At 32.1% G+C, this 18,283-nt stretch overlaps 1 protein-coding gene across 5 annotated transcripts in view; it reads right to left on the reverse strand.

Moving 5' to 3' along the window:
• The window catches only part of SNTG1 (syntrophin gamma 1), an 814,835-nt gene that overhangs the window by 124,587 nt on the left and 671,965 nt on the right, over positions 1 to 18,283 (reverse strand). For 4 of the 5 annotated variants that reach the window (XM_072804669.1, XM_072804667.1, XM_072804668.1 and 1 more), the window contains one exon: positions 5,492 to 5,530. The exons of the other annotated variant lie outside the window; for it this stretch is intronic. In XM_072804669.1, the coding sequence (XP_072660770.1) occupies positions 5,492 to 5,530 (39 nt within the window). The remainder of the gene's footprint in view (positions 1 to 5,491; positions 5,531 to 18,283) is intronic. 5 annotated transcript variants of the gene reach the window in all.

Consider the following 18,283-nt stretch of genomic DNA (forward strand, 5'->3'; position numbering starts at 1 on the left):
AAATTATAGAATTTGAAAAACACCCCTCTTATATAAGAAAACAAAGCCTGTACTAAAGACCACAAGAAAGATACTAAAGCAAAAAGGAGAAGAAACAGAACTGTTTCAGATCAGAAGAGAAATAGAACAAAAATTTTAAAATTCACCGAATGAAGGTGAAATTGAAAGAAACTATTAGAAAAGACACGCTGAGAACTCAATTAAGAATAGAGGATAGGACTGAGTAAATGAGAGGAACAAAACAAATAGATGAAGAATGTAAAAAGATTCACTAGACCATATCCACAGAAGAGAAGTAAAGTACACCCAATATGAATAAAACTGGTATCTTCACTATGTACAAGACATAATAGTGTGTTAGTAATTGAAAGAAAAAAATACATAAAGATGTATATAAAGAAAAATTTTGCAAAATATAAGATTATTTGAATCTATATAGACACATACTCTTCCAGGAATAATTGAAACATGAGAGAGAATACTGAGGCCAAAATCAATCAAGTTATTAAGCCAAAGAAAAGGAAAGAATCTTTTGGTCACTAAGGCCAGGTCAATAAAGAAATCTCCCAGGAGGGAAAAAATCAATTTAGTTTCAGTCATTTTGACTACAAAATTTAACAAGATAGTAGAATAATATTCTGAGAGAAAGAAAATATAAGTGTTCTTTTAATATGAACATGGTATTTGAGAGTAAAGAACACAGTTTAAAAATTCTGAACATGTTTAAACAAATGGAAACATTATTTCTCTGAGCACTTCTTAAGAAAAATACAAGAGGGCAAATTTCTTCCAATCAGAGAAATGAGATGAGTTGAAAATAAATAAATCAATTTGATACTGGATAGTAGAAACTATACTATCAGTAAAAAGCAAGACTAAACATGAATTGGCACTTATTTTTACAAAAGAAGATTTAAATGTTGCAAATCATTGTGCTGGAGAAATTAAAATAAATTAAAATAGTTGGGAGCAGTTGGAGAAAGGAAACCACCAGTAGCATGATTATGTTAACTTTATCATCCTTTATAACCAGGTATCAAAATACATCATTCAAGCTAAAAAAATCAAGAAATAAGAAAGTAAATATACTAAAGATATAGAAGTAATTTATTGAAGCAATGGGACATTAGGAAAAGAAAAAGGAAGAATGAATGCATACATTCTCTTATTTTTCAAGTTAGAGATTCTATAGCTCAAATCTAAGGAAGTGGAAAATGATGATAAATTAGAAGATTATAAAAGGTAAACCTAAAGTAAAAGCACAAATAGGAAGTATGAAATAAGATAATTTGTTAAAATTGATAAAATATGATTATAGAATTAAACCACACATAGCTTATTTAATTAGCATAAATGAGGACACCTGGGTGACTCAGTGGTTGAGTGTCTACCTTTGGGTCAGGGCATGATCTTGGGGTCCTGGGATTGAGTCCCACATTGGGCTCCCTGCATGGAGCCTGCTTCTCCCTCTGCCTATGTCTCTACCTCTCTCTGTGTCTCTCATGAATAAATAAATAAAGTCTTTAAAAAATAATAGTAATTAGCATATATGAAGTAATTTTTTATTAAAAATGTCTTTGAAGTAATTTTTTATTAAAATGTCTTTCAGGGATCCCTGGGTGGCGCAGCGGTTTGGCGCCTGCCTTTGGCCCGGGGCGCGATCCTGCAGACCCGGGATCGAATCCCACATCGGGCTCCCGGCGCATGGAGCCTGCTTCTCCCTCTGCCTGTGTCTCTGCCTCTCTCTCTCTCTCTCTCTCTGTAACTATCATAAATAAATAAAAAAAAATTAAAAAAAATGTCTTTCATATTAATATGCTAAGAAATATACAACTATAATAATATTTACAGATATCATGTGAAACAAAGTGACAGAAAAGTTGGAAATAAAAAGGAGGCAAATGAAATGAAATGGAAGGGATAGTATTCATATTAGAAAAAATAGAACTCAGGGAAAAAGCATTAAGTGAGGCTAAGAAAGACACTTTGTAATAATAAAATCTGCCATCTGTAATATCAGTACACAAGTAACAAAACATCAAAATCAATAGTGGAAAGTTAATGGGAATTGTAATGAGAAATAAATTTATTTGCATTTCTTTTTCACTGACAGACCGAATAGATAAAGTATAAGTAATGACACAGAAGATTATGTTCTTTCTTATATAGGAACATGTTTTATTTAATTTCTTGAACTGAAATACATAATCTAACTATTATCTTTGTTATTTATCTCAACGTATAGTCAATTAACAATAGTGTACAATTAATACTCTCAGTATGCTTTTTATATACTTAAACAGGCTCTAACAAAAACCACATAGTAACGGAAGGTTTTGAGCAAGTAAACTTTTAACACACATATTCTTGTAAGTGTGGTAATGTCCTAAAACATATCTAAGAAGTTCCTGAATCTAGAAGAATAATCTGAAAAAGCATATGTTCTCAGATGGGCAAAAGGACATTTGAGTTCTATTATAAGAAGAGACTTTGAACACCTTATGTAACTAGTCTGAAAATGTATATATAGCCGAAGGAAGTATATGTAATCCCTCTGCCACAGTAGCCTTGGGAAGGAAAGCGGGTATGAGGCGTCTGTCTTCTAAAAGTTTTAAAAAATATATTTTTTTATTTTTATAAATTTATTTTTTATTGGTGTTCAATTTGCCAACATATAGAATAACACCCAGTGCTCATCCTAAAAAATAATTTAATAAATATGTATTTCTGTCCCCTTCCTCGCTGTATGAATCACATCCAAACATATCAGAAAACTCTGGTCATTTTTAATAATTTTATGACTAATGTAGAGAAAGCAAAAAAGTACTCTCCTCAGAATTGCAGTGGCATGAATGCTAGCTAATCCCCCAGAATAGAAAAACTGCTCCAAATACTTTTTGTCAGACTGAAACAAACCAATGAAATTTAAGAGGATTAAATGTGAAAGTATTCATCTACTTTCAGAATGTTAACTATGTGAGTATGAGTGGGGTAATCTATGATGGAAATATTTTTTAAAAATAGTAGTTGCCTGAAAGATCAATATAAGTAGATGATTTGATAACACTGTCAGACAGTGTCTACAATATCCATTTAATATAGTGCTTACAAAAGAAGCAATAACCCTTTGTGATCTACATGAACTGCCATATCTGCAATGATGCATATAAAATAAGTTGGGTAGGGTTGCATTTTTTGGGTCCAGCACCTAATCATGTCAACAACTAGCTACATAATCTGGTCAAGCTCCTTTACACCCAAAGAGCAATAGAGTCACCATTTGAAATGTCAGGTAATAGAATTAAGCACTTATATGTGATGTGGGATTCAGTGGGATAATATAAGTAAAGGCCCATCATTATTATCATTATTCTGGAACCACATTTTAATAGGGAAATTGACCAATTAAAGTATGCTCAAAGAAGTTCAATAAAAATGTTGAAGGTTCTGGAAAACAAGTGCCAAAAACCCCCACAAACAACCAGGTAAAGAAACTGAGTATCTTTAGATAATATAAGAGAAAATACAGAGGAAGAAACAGTTATTTGCTTCTTTGAATGTCTTACATGGTAGAGAGTAACCTTTCTTGGTTTTCTCTATAGAACACAGTGATATAGTTGAATGGATATTGCCAGGAACATGACTTCGTGTCGTTTTTAAGAAGAGTTTTAAACAATAATCTTTCCACAAATAGAAAGGACTAACTTACAAATAAAAGAAATGGCTGTTGTGAAAGTATATTGCAGAAATGAAGTACTGACAGAAAGATGGTGATATTAAGAAATGGAGGGTCAAGTTGTAGAACATAGATCTTGCTTGAGACTTTGAATCCCTTAATTCAAAAAAGGGGTTACAATACTGCTTCAGAATATTTTAGCTCAAAACTATCATGTTTTCTAAGAGCACTACTACCGTGATAACTCTTTAAGCTGGTCTTGACCTCATTCTCTCAGAGAATTTAGAGTATCACATTCCCTCTGTGCTTCCTCTAACTTAAAATGACCTCCTGGGCAACTTTGCTCATTTTAGCAAAGTTGACTATAGTTGATGTGTGGCCAGAGTGACCCAAACAACAAACAGAAATTCCTGATATGTGAGCAGATAAAACATTACATGAAAGCTGCCAAATAAGATTATCAGAGTTACTCACTATTATTCACAAATAGAAGTAATTTTCTGCCAGAAGTGAAAAAAAAAATTGTCACACAAAAGCAAAGTTAATACATGAATTCTAGTGTGAGGTCCTGAAATTAAAATGGTACTAGTGGCCACTGTAATGTGGCTGTAGAAAAATATTTTTTAAACATTTTTGAGGGCAATTTTGAGATGTAAAACTAAATATATAACCCTAGTCATGAAAATCACCGATGCAATAATTTTGTAAGGAATTCTTTAGGGAAATGATCAGAAATGCACACAAAGAAGCACACATATGCTACTTATTGAATCAATATTTGCAAGTGTAAAGAATAGAAAAAATAAATTTATGTTAATAGAAGATTGTATCTATATACCTTGATACAACTATGAAAATTTAGATTTTAAAGGAATATGAGAAAAAGCGCACAATAAAGCAACTGAGTATAACTTTTAAATTATAATGCTAAGAAAAATAATATCTCTAATAAAAATTACATAATGTATGATATATACACAAAAATGTACTGGATTAGCAACTAGCCTTAAGGAGATAAGATAAAAGTTTCATTCACATAAGTTATTATATTTTATATTATTCACATATAAGTTGTCATAAAATTTAATTTAAATTATTATTTGTTATGTATTCTGTTTACTAATAAAGGCAAGAACCTTGAGATACTTGATTTAGTAATTTCAACGATTTTTGAATTATAAATCTTAGGTTATAAATGTTTTTTACAGGAAACTATATCTGTAAATATTTTTAAAGTTTATTGTAGAAAACTGTGTTCACTTACAGTTGTATTTGAGGCATGCCATTTACTAGGTGCCTTGCTTGTTAAAATTAACACATCGACTATAATCTTATTGTCTTATTTTATGGAACTCAAGAGGTATAAATTACATTAAAGTTGCTCTTAAGATGATGAACATAGGTAAAGGAATTCCTTATAAAAATGGATCCTCTAATAAATATTAAAACTTACACTTTTCTTGAATTCCACTGCAAACAAAACTTTACACCCTGAAGAAAAATAAACCTCAAATAAACAGAAGGAAGAAAATAATAAAGATTAAAGCAGAGACAAATCAAATAGAAAATACAAGAGCAAACTGACAAATAAAAGCAAGAGTTGGTTCTTCAAGATTAAAAAAATAATTTTTGGTGAGATTGACTAAGAAAAAAGAGAAAAAAACCCAAGTAACTAAAATTAGAAATAAAAGAGAGGCCATTGCTATTAATTCTATATAAGTAGAAAAGATTATAAGAGAGTACCATAAATGATTGTATGCCAAGATATTGGATATCCTAGATTAAATGAAAAAAATTTAGAAACACACAACCTACCAACATTGGATCTTGAAGAAACAGAAAATCTGAAGAGACCTATAAGTAGTAAGGAGATTGAATTAGTAATCGAAACTTCTCATTAGAGAAAAGCCCAGGACTACATGGCTTCACCAGTGAATTCTACTAAACATTTAAATAAGAATTAATGCTAATACTTCCCAATTATTCCCCAAAAAATGAAGAAGGGGAAAATTTCCAAACTTCTTGTATGAGGGCAACATTACTCTGATATCAAATCTAAATAAAAAATCTACAAGAAAGATTTCAATTTCCCTGATGAATATAGATTTAAAAATCCTCAAATGCTAGCAAATAGAATTCAACAGCATATTTAAAAGATTATGTACTATGGGGACACCAGAGTGGCTCAGTTGATTTATGTGTCTGCCTTTGGCTCAGGTCATGATCTCAGGGTCCTGGAGTTAAGTCCTGCATCAGGCTCCTTGCTCAGCAGAGAGAAAATAGCAACCATGAACATAATAGGAAAAAATGCTTAAGACATGAAATGGTTGCTATTTTTAAAATCTATATAATATCCATGCCATTTTCTCATCATTTAATAGATTTTTCTCTATGATAAGATGTTTCTCCCAAAAATGAACTAGAAATCTATTTTAATTTTCCATTGCTGATGTGGGAAATTAACCAGAAGTAAGCAACTTAAAATGATATACTTTACATAAGCTCACAGTTCTCTAGGCCAGGATTCCTCCATAGCTTAGCTGTTCTTCTGCTCAGAGTCTCCAAAGGCTGGTGTCAAGTTCTTAGCCAGGATGTGTGCTCATCTGGAGCTCGACTGAGATAGAATCCACTTCCAAACTCATTAGGTTAGCAGCAGAATTCAGTTTCTTGTAGCTCTATGACTGAGAGCCCTGGCTCTTTATTGCTTGTCAGCTGGAGATCTCAAATACTAAAACCTATCTGCAATCCCCTACCAAGTGGCCCTCTTCACAGGCTGTTCACATGTTCATAATATGGCTGTCCACAGGGAATTCTCTCTAGAGTGTGCTAATAAGATGAACTTTTGCTAACCAGCTACTCAATAGGTTAGAAGCAAGTCACAGTTGCCTCAAGGTAGGAAATTTTATAAGCATATGACTGTATAATTCATTGGCAGTCACCTGTGTATGTATTAACCAGAAAACAAATGAAAAATTCACAAACACTAAAAAATAAACCCAAAATCATTTTGCTGTTTATTAAATAATTTCAGTGTCTCATAGTTCTTTTCTCATTGACAGATGAATGGCATTCCTATGGCTCTGTTACAAATTACCTCTAACTTGGTGGCTTAAAATAACACACATTTGTTCTCTTATAGCTCTTGAGGCCAAAAGTCAGGAATGGGTTTCACTGGAATGAAGTCAAGGTGTCAACAGGGTGTACTCTTTACAGAAGCTCTAAGGGAGAGCCTATTTCTTTATCTTTTCCTGCCATTAGAGGCTATCCTCCTTCCTCTGCCAATGGCAATGAAATGAAACAATGGCAATGACATGAAATGAACACATAGAAAAGTAAAATTCTTTGGCTTACAAAAAGGAAATGCATGGGAAATAATTTACAACTGATTATTAGTTTTAGATTTAGGTGTTTTGTTGCTATTATCATTGTTGTGGTGGTGTTATTTTTCTCTGTTGACTATTTTCCAGTTATTCATGATTTTTTGCAACTTTATAATAAAACCCAGGAAGTTATAAATATAATTTTACATAAACATTATAGCAGCCTAGCACAAAGACTTACTCTCTGTGCTTTTACCTTTTCTTAATTAATTTAATCAATAAGAAGTTGCTATCTATCAAACTTAGTTCTAGTATCTCTGGGTACAATGATAAAAGAACAGCAAAACCCCTGATTTTTATGGGCGTTATATTCTTAAATTACTTTGACTTTCCCAGTGGGTCACAAATTCAGTTTTTTCCTTGCTTTCCTTTTTTAGAGCACATTGTGAAGTTCTACTGTAGCTTACTGGCATAGTCACATTGACACTTGGGTTATGTATGCCAAGATTCATTTGCTCATTGAACAAATTTATTTTGATTTGACAATATGTCAAGTACAGTGATACCTGTGAGGGAAAGATCAATGAACAGACAAGGCTTACTCTTACAAGTTTGTATTATTTCAGGTGAGGTGTATAATAAAGAAGTAAACAGATGAATAGTATGGTATCACTTGTACAGTATAGTATGTATAATATCATTTTATGCAGTGATAAGTGACATGCAGAAAAAATAAAACAAGGTGAGTGGCATAGAGAACCACGGAGTGATTGGGTTGCTATATTAGTTTCAATATTCTGGAAAAATATGCTCAATAATGATATTTGATCAAATTGAAATGAAGCGGGTGACTCAGCTAAGTGTTTAACAGAAAGGCATGTGGACAGAAGCAAAAGCAAATGACCAGTCCTTCAGTTAGGAGTGTGCTTGGGAAGTTGGATGAGAAGCAAGAAAACAGCACAGCTAGAACTGCATGGAGGAGGGAATTAATAGTTGAAGATTAATTTTGAGTGGTAGGTCATTATTTGCCACAAACTTGTCCCAAGTGCATGCCAACACTCCTGCTCTAGTCCTCAGAGAGCTTACTTATCTTGACATTCTGCACAGTATGATACATGTCTACTACACTGATGAAATTTTGCTAATTGTTCTAGCATTGTGTGCTCTGGGAAGCAGAGGAGGTGGGCTCAAGAAAGAAATAGCAAGGTCACGAGGGACTTTGTTGTTTATTCTCTCCTGCTTCCTATTTACTGCTGGTCGACTTACTGCCTGCCCATGTTTCCTGTGAGCATCAGAAAGGCTTCTTCACCTGGGCAGCAGCAATGCCCTCCTGTAACAGCAACTGTATCCTGTTTACAGGTTTTCCAACATTTTCATGACCAGATTCACTGGGCTCCATTCCACTGGATCCCTCTTCTAGCTTAGAGACACTAGCCAAGCAATACCCTCTTCTCCCTAGACTTCTGAATTTCATTTTAAAAGCTTAAAATACCATCTAAGCTTTTATGTTTTAATTATTCCTACCTGTGAAGCTATTTTATAATGTGATTGACATTTACAATAAGTTAACTTTAAATAAAGCTGGTTACCCTCCATAATGTGGGCCTCTCCCAGTTATTGAGGGAGTAAAATCTTAATTCTTAGAGAAAAAGAAATTCTGTCTAAAACTGTAACATAGAAATTCTGCCTGAGTTTCCCGACTGCTGACCTGGCTTACAGATTTCAGACTTGTCAGACCCAATACCCACATGAGCCAATTCTTTACAATCTCTCTCTATGTGTAAACAGATGATAGATAGGTAGATAGATAGATGATAGATAGATGATAGATAGATAGATAGATAGATAGATAGATAGATAGATAGATAATAGATGGATAGACAGACACAAGAAAGAGAGCAAAGATAAAGAAGGGTTTTTTTGTTTGTTTTCAACTACTTCTTATTACATTGTATGTAATATGTGATTATTTTTGTGTTTTATATATATATATAGAGAGAGTTTTGTGTTATATATATCTCAATATATAGCTATATGTTGTTATATATTTATGCCATTGAGATACATAGATAACTCAATAAAAATATATATTATTTTGTTGCTGTTTTTCTAAGGTACCCTGACTCACATACTGTCTTTTTCCTTTTTTCTTTCAGCCTTAGATGTGTGGGATGCTGTCTCCTACCTCTGTGATAACCTTTGTGTAATCTCCTTACACTTTTTCTGTTACTTAATACTTTATATCTAGTTCTTTACATTAAATTCTTTCTGTTCAAATAACTAGTCTGGTTTCTGTCTCTTGATGGGACTCCTAATTATGCTTTCTTGTAAAGACTGTAGGTATTATTCAGAGTGATTGGAAGTTATTGGAAAGATCTTATGAAATGACAATTTCTCCTCTATCTCTAACAAGAAATCTAACACCCTTCAAAACTGTGATGTCTATTGTCCATCCCCTTAGCATGTCCATACTTTCTCCTCCAGCCTCTTTTCAAGTCCCTTATGAAAGGTATAGTGGAAGAGCTTCTCTACACAGAAGCCCCAAGAAGCTTTACTTGAATAAAATGTCAGAATTAACTGATAGGTGTTTATTTTTGTCTTTCGTCCTCCAGCCATAGTTCTATTCTGCATCTAGATCCCTTTCTTTTTATGTATAATCATAGACTATTTAATATTTATTAACATAAATGTACTGTATCATTTTCTCTAGTGAAAATAACTGTCCCTCAACACCTCTAATTATCTTAAAACATTACATTATCATAAATTTTTAAGCTTTTTAATTATGTAATCATTAATATTGGTTTATACTTTAATATGCTTTGATACATATGCTGCATTTATTGTTTTGCTATGGTACAAAATAACTATCATACAGAGCATAAGAAATCCAAACAAATTTCATTTTCAAAAAATTTTAGTTTCAATCATTAAAACAAATATTAGGCATACCCATCTTAGTCTCCTAAATCTGTCTGTTGTTCAAACTGTGTATAAAATTCACTCATGCCTCAGTGGGTAAGATTATATAATTAAAATGCAAATTTCACTATAGGTCATTGCTCATTGAGTAGTTAAAAATAACTATAAATGTTATCATGACATTCTGCTGTATGTCAATTTGTCGGAATATATTTTGAGGCTTTACAAATTAATTCTTCCACTAGATTTCTAATTTTATTTCTTAGAAAAAATAAAAACTAACAAATCAAGAAAGTTTTCATATATAGTGAAAGAAAATTATCTCTCAATTCCTTGTTAGTGTAAATGGCATGATTCTTCTGCTTTGAGGATTGTGGGCACTGTAATCTAGAAAGAATTAATCTCCTTCAAGTTCAATAGTTTCAAGTATTCCTTTTCTGTACTTCAGAATTATTTGGTATTTTACAAAATATAAAATATATCTATTTTTAATAAAAATATATAAAATTAAAAAAATTTAAGCTAACAAATAACATCTAAATAATGTTCATTAAAAAATCAAGCATATAAAATATATAAAATAAAACTTGAAAGTGGCATCTCTCCTTCAGCTCTAATGTCTTTTTTAGAGGACATTAAAGATTAACCATCTCAACAGATAATCATCCTAAAACTTGAGAAAAAAAACCCCTCACACACCCTGTGTGTGAATGTTTTATTTTTGAACTTTTATTTCCACATGTATAGAACTATTTGAGATTGTTAATATTATAATCCATAGAATGATTGTAAAAATTTATATAACCATTATTTGATGTCACAATTGTCTTGCCTTAATTTTTCTATTACATGTAATTATTTTCTGTTGACAACACACTTTAAAAATGATTATTATTGAGTCAAATGATACATGCGATTTATATTTTGATACACAATACAAAACCATCCTCCAAAATATAATAATTCATACTCTCACCATTAGAATAAGAATGTCTGAATTTAAATGTATTTGAGTAAATTTTTTTAAAAAAACATAAATATGTCAGTTAACTGATGGTATCTTTGCTTCGAAAAATATCTGTACTCACCAGTTCATTAAGGTATGAGATAATATAGCTACAATGTATTTTCTTACATATTCTGTCTCCATGTATTTCACTTAAAATAATAAATCATTGAATTCATACATTTTCATTTGGATTTTCAAATACATAATTGCAACTAATTGCACTCTTACAAGAAATACGATCTTGTTGATAAATATACAAGCTCAAGGAAGATACTCTTCTGTTGTAAATGGGAGTCCATTCATTTGTTCCAATCTCAAAATCAAGATTACCCAAACTCAGGAAATTTTGAGCTATTGATACCACTCTACACTTCTTGTCACAACAAGCTTAACTTCAACCAAGTTAAGACTTTCATATACATTCTGCATATAGAAAGTGTGGATTTGAATTCACTAGATTAACACCTTGAGAATCACCTGAAACTCTGCAATTTTTCCATTTTCCATCATTAGCATTAGACATTTACTCATGGATTCCAATCTTGCACAATCTTGCAAGACCCAAATTTATATTTTCTAGAATAAATATGCTTTAACTTCACCAATGAGGAATAGATGGAATGTAGAAGATTAGAACAGGATTCACTAAGAAAATTAGAATCAAAATATTAAAAAAATTAAAAATGGAAATTTCCTATTACCAGTAATTGCACTACTGGATATTTACTCAAAGAATACAAAAACATTAGTTCAAAAGGATAAATGCACCCCAAAATTTATTGTAGCATTATTTACAACAGCCAAATTATGGAAGGAGCCTATATATATAAATATATATATATATTAGAAATAATATAGATTAATCTAATATTAGATTAAAATAAAATGCATGTGTGTATATATAATATAATTATATTATATTTTATATTATATATGATTATATATTATATTAAATATTATATTAAATATTATATACATTATATATATATAATTCAGCCATAAGAAAGAATAAAATCTTGCCATTTGCAACTACATGAATGGAGCTAGTGAGTATAATGCTAAGCAAAATAAGCCAGCCAGAGAAATACAAATAGCATGATCTCATTTATATGTGGAATTTAAGAAACAAAACAAGTGAACAAAGGGAACAGAGAAAGAGAAACAAGAAAATTCTTGTTTCTTGACTATAGAGAACAAACAGATGTTTCCAGAGATGAGTAGGGCAATGGGCAAAATAGGTGATGGGGACTGATGAGTAGTAGACTTATCATGATGAGCACTGAATAATGTATACAATTGTTGAATTACTATACTGTACACATGAAACTAAGTTAACACTGTATGTTAACTAGACTGTAATTAAAATTTTTAAAACTTAAAAAATAAAGAATCCTAAGAATCTTTAGACCAAGAAATATAGAAAAAAAAAGACATCTCATGACAAAAATATCTAATATCTAAATATCTAATATATGGCAATTATGAATGTAGAAACCCAGTATACAATAGAACAAATAATAGAACTAAAAAAATTTAAATAATTATAGTTGGAGAATTAGATATTACTATCTTAATACTTGGTAAAACAACTAATCAAAAAGCCAGTAAAATATAGAAGACTTGAATAGCACTGTCAAGCATTTTGACATGACTGATATTTGAAAAACATTTTTTATCTCAAAACAACAGAGTATATGCATATTCTTTATAAATACTTTGGCATTATGTTCCAGGTTAAACAATAACATAAATCTCAGTGAGATTTAAGGATTTGGAATCACATGAAATATCTTCTATGTTTAAATTAATATTAAATTAGAAATTAAAAAGAGAAGGAAGTACGGAAGATTCAAAAACATCTGGAGATTAAAAATTCCTCAAAACAACCATGACTAAAGAAATAAATCACAAATAAAGTGACAGAATATTGTTGAGCATATTGCAAATGAAAATACAACATATCAAACTTGAGGAGAGTTAGGTAAACGGTATTTGAGAAAAATCTATAGCTCTTAAAATATACATTTTAAGAATAATAATACATTTACACCAACAACTTAGATTAAAATAAAATGCATGTATTTCTAGAAGGATCTAAATAATCAAATCTTACTCAAAATGAAGTAAGTGGCCTGAATAGTCCTATACTTTCAAAAGAATGTAAACTTTAGTTGAAAACCTACACATAAATTAAACTTCAGGTCTAGATAAATGGGAGAATTTTGCCAAATATTTAAAGAATATATAATCCTAGTGCTACATAAAATTCTCCAGAAAATTCAAGAAAAATGAATATTTCCCAACTGAATGTCTAAAGCTACTATTACTCTTAAGAACACAAAATCAATATAAAAATCATTTGTATCTCTATTATATTAGCAAAGAAAAACTAGGACTTGAATTTAAGAAATATTCTCATTCTTATACCATCTGAAAATTATGAAATACTTAGGGATAAATCTGATAAAATGTATACAACATCTATACACTAAACACCGAAAATTATTTCTGAGAGAAATTTTAAAAAAACTAAAAAATGGAAAGGTATGCCAGGTCAAAGGATCTCAAAGCTCAATATTGGTAAATGTCAACTTTCCCAAAATTTAGCTACAGATTCAAAACAATTACAGTAAAAATCCAAATACCCAGGGCACCTGGGTATCTCAGAGGTTGAGCATCTGCCTTTGGCTCAGGTTGTGATCACCGGGTCCTGGGATCAAGTCCTGCATCAGGCTCCCCGCAGGGAGCCTGCTTCTCCCTCTATCTGTGTCTCCACCTCTCTCTCTGTGTATCTCATAAATAAAAAATTTTAAAAAATCCAAATAGCCCTACAAATATAAGTACAGTGACAATTTGATTTTTTCTTTTTAACACAGAAATGACAAGAGCCTAGAGTAGCTAAAATAATTTCATGTAAGAGTTGCATAGCTACAGGACTTAAACTCCTGACTTTAAGACATTGAAAAACTACAGTAAGCAAGATGGTGTGATATTAGTGTCAAAATCTATAAATAGATCAGCTCAACAGAATTGAATGTCCAGAAATTGATCCACACATATATGATCAATTTATTTTTTGATAAGAGCATGAAACAACTCGGTTGATAAAGAATAATATTTTCAACAAACATTGGAACAATTGGATATTCATTTAAAAAATAACTTTCATCTCTACCTCACTCCTAAAACAAGCATTAGCACCAAATGGATCAGACATGAGAGAATATTATAAAACAAAACAAAACAAAATCTAAGAATAAACAGAGGTGAAAATTTATGTTTTAGATTGGGCAAAGATTTCTTAAGTATAATGCAAAAGCATGATCCATTAAAATATGATAAATTGGACTTCATCATAATTAAGAACTTCTAATTTAGGGCAACATATTTGAACAGACACTTCACAAAAGAAGATATATGCATGGCAAGTAAGCACATGAGAAGGTGCCCAGCATTATTAGTCATTTGAGAAATGCAAATTAAAACCACAATGAAAGATCACAACTGGTCTATTAGAATGCCTACATCTAAAAACTGACCATACCGGGAATTCTCTTTACACAGCTTGTGTGAATGCCAAAAGGCCCAACTCCTCAGAAAAATAGTATTGAATTTCTCAAAAAGTTCAACATGTACCTCAGTATTTTCTACCTATTCTGTAACCAGGATTTTACCCAAGTAATAAGAGCATATGTCAAAACAAGGACTTGTCCATAAATATTTATAGAAGCTTTATCTGCTATACATCAAAACTTACAACACAACAAGTATGCATTACCAGGTGAATGGGTAGTTATACAAATGGTGGTATAGCCAGCAATGAAATATTATTCAGTAATAAATAGAATGAATAACTGATGTATAAGGTAACAAGGATAAAACTAAAACTAATTTTATGCTGTGTGAAAGAAACCAGACAAAAAAATCATACAAACTGTATGATTTCATTTATATAAAATTCTGGAAAATGTAATGGCATAAAGCAGGCTGGGGCTGGAGTAAGTGTGGGATTGAAGGAGGATAAGATTTGGCACCTTCAATGGCTATGTGCAAGCTATCACCTCTCAAGCTGGATTTTGTATTTCCCAAATTGATATGTGCAAGGATCTAAATATCATTTTAAGTCCAGAAAAGTAATAGAGAGTAAATCCTGAGGAGAGTTCTTTGTGAACATTTTTTTTTTTTTTTTTTTTTTGTGGTGCAGCAACTTCTAAAGGTGAAGTTTTGCTGCAAAGAAAGTTCATGGAAACGGGCTTTTACCTTTTCATCCTTAAAAATAACTGCACAAATGATCCCATTCCATATCTCAGTATTCCACTGATTTCCCATTAGTGCCTTCTCCAAGGTATAAAATTCTGTATACACTATATACTATATCTTATCTTTTCCTATCTTCTTTCTATCTCCTGATTCATCAATGCTTTTTTCCAAGAAAAGAGTTTTCCAAGAAACTAAAATGTAGTTAATTTTTTAGTTATAATGATAACTAATTTTTGTGCCTAATTTGGTGTGTGCTCACCTATAAAGTACTTTTTAGTCGGTCCTCTTTTTCCTATGAAACCTCTTCCACTACTTTTTCATACTGATTTAGAAGCTAGTTCCTTTTATGAGAATTCATATACAGGGAAATACTAATTTAGAAGAGGATTCTGTTTTAAAGCATAGAATGCCACCATATTTTATCACTAAGTATTATAAAATGGACTAAAACAATAACAGGTTCATTATCCCCAGATTATGTGACTCAATTTGGTGTCAGTATTTATAAAAGTCTTTTTTCCCATTGAAAAGAACCTGAGTTTTGAAATACAAAATAAAAACAAAGACAATTTGCCAATCTCATTAATAGAATATTTTGCTTAAAAATGACACATAGATGCACACATTTCAATAAAGCTAAAATGAGTGAAGGGAATTCTCATCATTAGATTATAGCCTAATCTAACAGGTAGATAGGACTAGTTGTTTAAATGATGCCTGGAGTAGGCAGGCTGCCCTGGGAATGTGAGCTGCTGCTTTCAGGGTCCCTGTGTTGCTGGGGGAGATTCACCAGATCAAGATAAAATGCCAGGAAACTGTTTTATCAAGATTCAGTTGTTTTTCTTGAATACCTACCTGCACACTCCATTTTTTTTGTGCTTTGCTGTATCATGTTTTGCCTTGCAGGTGTCACTTTTTTTTTTTTTTTAATACATTGAAGTTTTGCAGCAACCCTGCATTGAGCCAGTCTATCAGTGCCATATGCTCACTTTGTGTATCTGTCAAATGTTGGTAGTTCTTGCAATATTTCAATCATTTTCACTGTTGTTATATTTGTTATGGTGATCTGTGATCAGTGAGCTTTGATGTTACTATGGAAATTGTTTTGGGGCACCAGAGAGTGTCCCTCTATAAGACGGAGAACTTAATCAGTAAGTGTTATATGTGTTCTGAATGCTCAATTGATCAGGGTTATTTCTCCACCTCTCTCCCTCTTCTCCAGACTTTCTACACCCTGAAACACAACAATCTTGAAATTAGGTCAATTAATAACCTTATAATGGCCTCTAAGAGTTCAAGTGAAAGTAAGAGTCACACATCTCTCACTTTAAATCAAAAGTCAGAAATGAGGAAGCTTCGTGAGGAAGGCATTTCAAAAGCTGAGATAGGCTGAAAACTAGGCCTCTTAGGCCAAATAGCCAACTTGTGAACACAAAGGAACAGTTTTTGGAGGAAGATAAAAGTGCTACTCCAGTGAACACACAAATGATAAGAAAGTATAACAGCCTTATTACTGATATGGAAAGTTCTAACAGTCTGAAGAGAGGATCAAACCAGCACAACACTCCCTTAAGCCAAATCTTTATCCAGAGGAGGTCTCTAACTCTCAATTTGATGAAATGAGAGAAGTAAACAAACTGCAGAGGAAAACGTCTGAAGGTAGCAGATGCTGGTTCATGTGGTATAAGGAAAGAAGACATCTCCATAATATATAAATGCAAGATGAAGTAGGAAGCACTGATGTAGAAGCTGCAGCAAGTTATTCAAAAGACCAAGTTAGGGTTATTAATGAAGATGCCTACACAAAGCAACAGGTTCTTAGTGTGGATGACACAGCCTTTTACTAGAAGAAAATGCCATCTAGGACTTTCATACCTAAGGAGGAGAAGTCAATGCCTTGCTTCGAAGTGTCAAAGGACTGGCTGACTCTCCTGTTAAGGAACAATGTAGCTGGTGACTTTAAGCTGAAACCAATGCTCATTTACCATTCTGAAAATCCTAGCGCCCTTCATAATTATGCTAAATCTATTCTACCTGTGTTCTATCAGTGGAACAACAAAAGCTGGACAACAGCATATCTGTTTATAACGTGGTTTACTATTTTATACAGTTGAAGCCTACTTTTCAGGAAAAAAATATTCCTCTCAAAGTATTGACATCTAGTCACCCAAGAGCTCAGATGGAGATGTACAATGGAGTCAATGTTGTTAGTATGCCTGCTAACACAGCATCCATTCTGTGGCCCTCAGGTCAAGGGATAATTTTGACTTTCAAGTCTCATCATTTAAGAAACACATTTCATAAGACTATGGCTGCCATAGACAGTGATTCCTCTGATGAATCTGGGCAAAGTAATTGAAAACCTCCTACAAAGGACTGATGCTAGATGCCATTAGGAACATTTGTGATTCATGGAAAGAGGTAAAATATCAACATAGAGTTTGGAAGACGTTGATTCCAACCCTCATGGATGGCTTTGAGAGATTCCAAATTTCAGTGGATGGGAAAACTACAGATGGAATGGAAATAGCAAGAGAACTACAGTTAGAAGTGAGCCTGCAGGTATGACCGAATTGCTGCAATCTCGTAATCAAACTTGAACAGAGAAGGAATTGCTTCTTATGGATGAGCAAAGAAAGTTTTTTTTTTTGTTTTGTTTTGTTTTTTTGTTTTTATGGACTCTACTCCTGGTGAAGATGCTGTGGAAATTGTTGAAACAAGAAAGGATTTAGAATATTACTTAAACTTAGTTGATAAAGCAGCAGGAAGGTTTTGAGAGGATTGAATCCAATTTTGAAAGAAGTTCTATTGTGGGTGAAATGCTATTGAATTTCACTCACATAAACATCACATGTAACAAAGAAGCCATACATGAAAGGAAGAGTCAGTTCATGGATCAAAGTTCACTGTGGTCTTATTTTGAGCACTTACTACAGTCACCCCAACCTTTAGCAAACATTCTTTCCCTGATAAGTCAGCAACCATAACACTAAGGCAAGATCCACCACCAGAAAAAAATGATGAAAATGCAGATGATAGTTCACATTTTTAGCAACAAATTTTTAAAAAAAATTATGGTATGTACTTTTTTTAGAC

Source organism: Canis lupus, chromosome 28 (assembly GCF_048164855.1).
Source record: "Canis lupus baileyi chromosome 28, mCanLup2.hap1, whole genome shotgun sequence".
Taxonomy (NCBI): Eukaryota; Metazoa; Chordata; class Mammalia; order Carnivora; family Canidae; genus Canis; species Canis lupus.